The sequence below is a fragment of the Austrofundulus limnaeus genome, unplaced genomic scaffold, assembly GCF_001266775.1.
Source record: "Austrofundulus limnaeus strain Quisiro unplaced genomic scaffold, Austrofundulus_limnaeus-1.0 Scaffold1731, whole genome shotgun sequence".
Taxonomy (NCBI): Eukaryota; Metazoa; Chordata; class Actinopteri; order Cyprinodontiformes; family Rivulidae; genus Austrofundulus; species Austrofundulus limnaeus.
In genome coordinates, this window is record NW_013954133.1 from 23,993 (window position 1) to 30,497 (window position 6,505).

General features: G+C 38.5%; 1 protein-coding gene across 4 annotated transcripts in view; it reads left to right on the forward strand.

Moving 5' to 3' along the window:
- Window positions 1–1,305: 1,305 nt before the first annotated feature.
- The window catches only part of washc2c (WASH complex subunit 2C), a 13,327-nt gene continuing 8,127 nt past the window's right edge, over window positions 1,306–6,505 (forward strand). Inside the window, exons 1-17 of one of the 4 annotated variants that reach the window (XM_014033422.1) lie at window positions 1,306–1,476; window positions 2,639–2,785; window positions 2,945–3,109; window positions 3,230–3,298; window positions 3,373–3,546; window positions 3,645–3,738; window positions 3,817–3,878; window positions 3,956–4,012; window positions 4,104–4,205; window positions 4,298–4,382; window positions 4,595–4,654; window positions 4,782–4,903; window positions 4,982–5,069; window positions 5,154–5,207; window positions 5,295–5,510; window positions 5,598–5,746; window positions 5,840–5,950. In XM_014033422.1, coding sequence (XP_013888876.1) covers window positions 2,639–2,785; window positions 2,945–3,109; window positions 3,230–3,298; window positions 3,373–3,546; window positions 3,645–3,738; window positions 3,817–3,878; window positions 3,956–4,012; window positions 4,104–4,205; window positions 4,298–4,382; window positions 4,595–4,654; window positions 4,782–4,903; window positions 4,982–5,069; window positions 5,154–5,207; window positions 5,295–5,510; window positions 5,598–5,746; window positions 5,840–5,950 — 1,755 coding nt within the window. In that variant the 5' untranslated portion in view covers window positions 1,306–1,476. Of the gene's footprint in view, window positions 1,477–2,638; window positions 2,786–2,944; window positions 3,110–3,229; window positions 3,299–3,372; window positions 3,547–3,644; window positions 3,739–3,816; window positions 3,879–3,955; window positions 4,013–4,101; window positions 4,206–4,297; window positions 4,383–4,594; window positions 4,655–4,781; window positions 4,904–4,981; window positions 5,070–5,153; window positions 5,208–5,294; window positions 5,511–5,597; window positions 5,747–5,839; window positions 5,951–6,505 lie in introns of those variants that run through there. The other 3 variants (XM_014033423.1, XM_014033424.1, XM_014033425.1) reach the window with 3 other exon arrangements.

Sequence of the window (6,505 nt, forward strand, 5' to 3'; positions counted from 1 at the left end):
ATATAAAATTTGTTTTGTTTTATACCTTCAGATAAATCCAGACGAAACATTAAAGGTGGGTGTAATAAGTGTTTGAAGCAGGGTTATTAAAGTAGAGTAGTATCTTTGAAGCTAGTAGGTTGGCCGGGATTTTAAGGTCACGAGTTCGAGCCCAGTTGTGTCTTTTTTTTATTGTGTGAATGCTATGAAGCATTCATATCGCTAGTTATTATTACTACGACTCAACATTTTACTTGAATAAGCCAGGGGCAGAGCCAAGGGGTGGCCAGGGCCACCATAGACAAATCTTTGGCCACCCTGCTGTACACACCCTTTCCACAGTGAAACAATGTTTAGGGATGTTATAATCCTCCTGAACAGTTGGTGGCAGTGTTTAACAGTTTGAAACATTACCAAGCTCAATTACTAAAGAAGACTAATGATAAGAAAGTGATAGTTTTCTTTATATACAGCACATATGCCTATGTAATCTGACCAATGGTGACTTTTGAACTTAAGGTGACATGTTTTTTGTTTGTTTGTTTGTTTTTTGTCACATACAGTGTAATTTTATGTTGTGAAGGCTGCATGATGATCTGTCCCGGCCTTTTAGCTATGAGTAGACCTATCACTACATCAGAAATAGTGTAACACCCCTCTAAATTTACTATTGGTGGTTTTCAGTGTTGCACCTGTTCAATGGGTAAAATTATTAATATTAGTTTAAACATGCAGTTGAGGGTCATCATTATTTGGCACAATTTGACATGTGTTACAATAAATATAAATCAGTAAACAAAATAAAATTAAAAGGCACCCCTAAAATCATTTGATGTGATAAGTTGTGTCACATGAATTAATCTTATCTCAGCTGTATCAGTGAGTTTAAAAACAGGATGATGGAACTAGTTTATTGAATACTCTGTCTCTGAAATAATTATTAAATCAAGTGTTAATTTATGTAAGTACAGTAAAAGTATGTTTAACAACATGGTAAAATACACCAGAATGCAGGAAATGGCATCTATTTCGTAAAAAAGTTTTCTGGGGGAGGGCTCCCAGACCCCCCCAACAGTGTGTCCCCCTGCTTTTAAAATGATTCTGACGCATATGTTTATAAGGTAGTCACTGTGCAAGAACATACGGAAATTACCAAAACACGAAGATCTGCAGAAACTTTCAAGTGCAAAAAAAAAAATGATGTAATTTTCTTGGCCACCCCTGTGTGAGTGGTGGTCCCAGTCTGGTCACCCCTAAGAAAAAAATGTCTGGCTCCGCCTCTGTAACAAGCCACTGATCAGTTTGTTCCGCCCCGCCCCACTTTCTCTTGGTTGCTGGGTGACGGCAGTCAGGTGACTGTCTGCAGACGGAACATGGCTGACCTGTCAGAAGACCAATGAGGGAAAGGCCAAATTTTGCATAATCGATCCTGTTTTTTTTCCTCGTTTCTGACCACAGTTGACCGTCGTGGGCAGCGTTTGACGAAAACTAGCCAAGGTAAGCGTGGGAGCGCCTCTTCTTGTAGCACACTTCGTGTTCCTTCGAGCAGCAGCAGTTTAGTCAGTGTTAGTGCTAAGTGCTAACTGCTAGCCAAAACAGTCCCCGCTTTTTCTTAAAGAACCAACAGAAAATGGGAATTAAAAAAGTTTACGGGGACATGACAAGTTGGCTTTCGCAAATGTAACAGCAAAACCGACGATGTTTTATTGTACGAATGCCAGGAAAACTACTTACAACTGTGTTTGTTAACGAAAGGGAAACTGCAAGTCTAGAAAGATCAGTACAGCTTTGGAAGCTAGTCATGCATAGCAGGGAACCATTGGTTGAACTATTTTAACTAGTTTGAAATAAACTCCACGGACACTTATCCAGTCTCTGACATTGAGAGGCGTAATGTCCGCAGCAAATTACATAAAAAATATCGCTCATAATTCATGGAAAAAGACAGAATCGTGGCCTAGACACTAATTCATAACCTGTAAGCTTTAGCAAAAGAGATCTCTGTTCTTGGCTTGTTTTACAATAAACCTTTGACCTGGGAGCTAAAGTTCTTACTTGCTGTTAAGATGAGGTGTGTTATTGTAAAATAGAAGGGAAAAAAAGCTGTAATAATTAGAGAAGGGTTTTATATTCTACTAATTCACTTGTTTGGTGGCATTAATGTTGAACATCCAACAGAAACTCGATTTTTCAGTGTTATTTTGGTTCATTCAATGTCTATAATGCGTCTATGGAACAGTTAAACGATGGGATCTTGGGTTTAAAATGTCTGAATCAGTTAGAAAGGAAAAAAATAGATGTAAACCTATGAATCATAAATCATTTAAGCCAGTTTGGAAGTGTCAAAACGTTTTTATGGGTTAGTCCAGCTCACGAGTCAAATATATTCTGTTTAGAGAATGATGCAATTGCAAATGTTTATGTCTCAGAAATGACAAATAACAGCATGACTAACATTTCCTTTATCAAATCTTTGCTTGCAAGTGGTTTCTTTCATCTTGTTTTGCAAAAACATATTGATTTGCAAATTACAGTCAGTGGAATGCAGCTGCAGCAACTAGTTTACATCTTGTTTGGTATTTTCTCTGTCTTTTTAACCGCATTACAAATCAGTGTGAATTATTAATTACTTTTTTAACAACAAGTGATCTGATTGCAGATGAGTGCTTTGCCAGAGGGAATGGCAAACGGCCCAAGTAGGAATGCACACTTGGAGCAAGAAGATACTCAAATTTGGGAGAGACCATGGAGTCTTGAAGAGATACGGCAACACAGTGCCAACTGGTCTTTAGCTGCTGACTCTGGGGTAAGTTTGATGTTATGTGTAATTCTGAAATGAGCAATGGGGGAGGATAAAACCATTAACTGAATAGGAGAAACACAGCAGGGAAAAAAAGATTGCGCAATGTGTGTTGCAGTAACCTTACAACTGTCTTACTTTTCTAATCTTTTTCTTTCCTCACAGCTTTTCCACTTCCTCCAAGACTTCTCCCATAGAATGATGTCAAAAACACATGAGATTGAAAAGCAGTTGGACAGTCTTATCTGTGACACCAAGGCCACCGACAGCCGCCTACATTCTGTCTTCAATGACTTCCTAATGCTTTCTAATACACAGTTTATTGAAAATGTATGTATCTCTTTAAAAAAAATAGTGTTTTAACTTACCGTACAGTGTTTTATTTAACATGTTGTAATCAAACATTAAAAAAATTTTAAAATACGTCTTTATTTTTTTGTTTTGTTACAGAGAGTGTACGATGAAGAAGTAGAGGAGACCGTTCCCAAAACGGATGCGCTAGAGAAGCAGCCTGAGCAGGTACGTTAGCATTCAGAAAAATCCTCTCACCTCCCTCATTATTCCCATAATGACTAGATTTATCGTCGTCTAAGGAGAAGACTCGAGAGCAGAAGGAGGCGGAGCTGATCCCTAAGATGCAGGAAGCGGTGAACTACGGTCTAAAAGTTTTGGAGTCCGCCTTCGAGCATCTGGACATCAAAGCGGGGAACTCCGACTCGGAGGACGAGGACATCACAGAACGAGTAGAGCCTATCCTGGAGCCCAAGGTGTGCTGCTGGTCTTAATTTAAAAAAAATAATAATAATGCTATGCAAGATGGAATTATCGTGATTTTATTTAATGTTTATTTACTTGTCTTTTTTAGGATCTGTATGTGGATCGGCCACTTCCTTATCTAATTGGTTCTCAAGCCTTCATGGAACAAGACGATGTAGGACTTGGTGACCTGTCAAGTGATGGTAATAGTCTCTCTCTTTTTTTTGTCTGCATTTTAGTGTACACAGTGTGACGTTAATTAAGCTTTTTGTGTTTCTCAGAAATGTCAGTTGACAGCGACAGGGACAGTGTGATCGACAGTGAAGATGACAAGGAAACAGTCGTAAGCCCATTTTCTCTGACTCTTTCAGTTTATTGATGAGAATGTTTGATAGATTTATTTATTTATTTACTTAACAGCATTCAGATGACGACTCCTATCAGGAGGAGCAGCAAGGTCACAATAACGTAAAAAAGGTATTTTAAATACATGATCTGCCAGCATTGAAATGTTCATTACACGCACAGCAAAGATGGAATTTCACTTTTTTTCCCCACACTCTTCTAGAAGTCATCCATGGTGAGTTATGAAGAAGAGGATGAAGAAGAGGAGGAGGATTCTGACATATTTGGAGAATCGGACAAGGATGAAGATATTGATGACTCCGAAGTTAGTATAAACAAGTGTTTGAGTTGAAACAATGCCTTTTCGGTACTAATAATTCCGATTAAACATCCACACCAATATTTTATATGTCACAGAAAACAGACCCGTCAGATTTTGCAAATGAGCTAGCTGCTCGAATCAAAGGAGAAATCAACAACAGGCCGGAGGGAGATCATGCGTGTAAGTATCTGAGTATTTATTTTATTCTATTTTATTATATTTTAAATATGACAAAATTTCCATTCTTACACTTCATCATGTTTAATTTTAGTACAACTCCATCCATGTTCTCATTTGGCATTTGCACCTAAAATAAAAATTAGGAATGATTTCCATCGCTACATGTGCATTCTTATGGCTATTTTGTTTCTCCCGTGTCATTATCATGGAAGCTTTATCATCTAAGAAGAAGAGTAAAGCCAGAAAAGAGTCAAAATCGACAAATGCACAGGGTAGGGTACTCATGCATCCTCATGGGACTCACTCTTTTTGGTTGAACACTGCATTAGTTATGTGTCAATAGGTACTTCGTTGTCATTATGCGTAATGCTGTGTATTCTGTGTGGACTGTGAGAGCAGCTGAAGAGGACAGCGACGACATGTTTAAGCCTCCAAAGTTGGATGATGAGGACTTCTCCCCATTTGGAGGAAAAAGTGGGCTCTTTAGTGGAGGGAAAGGCCTCTTCGACGATGACGACGAGGTGCAGTAAGCAGATTTAACTCCACATCACAACAACTGTGAAAGGCAGAGTTTTATTTGGTGTTGTTTTATGATACAGGGAGATCTTTTCTCTGAGGCACCGAAGCCTGTGATGGAGGAGCAAAAAGCAACAAATGTGACCGTGAAAAGCACAGCTCAAGCTACAGGTGAGATATAGAAAAGGTTTATTTTAAAAAAATAATAATAAAATGGCAAACAAAACAGACGTTACTTTTTATTTTTCTATCCAGAATCTAGCAAGCCTAATAAGAAGATTCCAGCTGGAGCTGTATCAATATTCCCAGGTAGCAGAGGGAAATATATCACAGCAGATATCTTTTTTTATTTTTATTTTCTGCTTGCTTTGTGATACTTAAACTTTCTCGTATCAGATAACCGCCTCTTCAGTTCAGGACAGGACTCTGATTCAGAGGAGAGAAAAGAGAATGGCACTCCAGCTGTTAGGACTCATGTTGCCCCCAAACAAACTCCCACGGGAGCTGCTGCTGCTGCTGCTGGTGGAGGAAAGGGATTATTTGATGATGATGATGAGGAGGAGGAAGATGATGACTTCTTTGGTGGTAAAAGCCCGAAAAAGCCTGATTCAAGTAAGTCAGCTGAAATAGGTGTTTAAGTGCTGCACTCTTAGTTGCAGTGTGATCTCTTGTCGTTGTAACTGTTTTTTTTATCCCCAGTTGTACATAAGAAACCTAAACCCAAGACACATATTGACCTTTTTGATGATGAAGATGAGGATGGGGACATTTTCAGTGGCAGTTCATCAATTTCGACTCAGAGCAAGAGGGAGTTTGTGGAAAAATCGGATAAATCACCTGAGAAAAAGGCAAATAAAAACTTGATTGCGTTTAAAAAAAAACCTTCATATTATTGTTTATCTGTTTTTTATGTTCCTGTTTTAACATTTTCTTATGTTTAGATGCCGCCTGGGGCCATTTCCACATTTGGTCCTGCGACTAAAAGCTTGCTGAGTGAAGGCCTGAAAAAACACAGAGGATCCAGCAGCGAGGCGTCAGAGAAGCCAGACCTGGTGTGTATCTGTTCACTCCTGACAAGATCAAATTTGGTGATGTGTTTTCACTTGCAAAATCACAGATCTACAGTCATATATTACATCACTGGGCTTCAGTGTTCAGGCCTGCTGTTATGTCAGAAAGGCTTTAAAAAAATAAAACGTTTATTTTACAAAAAATGTCAGAACTTGCATAAATTGTAGAGTGAGGCTGTTCATCCGGCCTATGGGTGACTTGTTAGAAATTTTTTTTTACTTAATTTGTTTTTAAAATAGATTTTAAATCAACTGTAAAATAAAAATATACGATTCAATGCGTAAACAAAAGATAATAATACTTGTTCTGTTACATACTGCAGTGTATCACCTACCATGAATGGGCAGTGCCCCTCGCAACTCTCTGGGATACACTGCTCAAAAAAATAAAGGGAACACTTAAACAACGCACGCTAACTCCCGATCTTAATCAATGAAATATTCGCATTCAGTACTTTGGTCTGTACAGAGTTGAATGTGCTTCACAAAAGTTTCATTTACTTGGACTTAGCGTGCGTTGTTTAAGTGTTCCCTTTA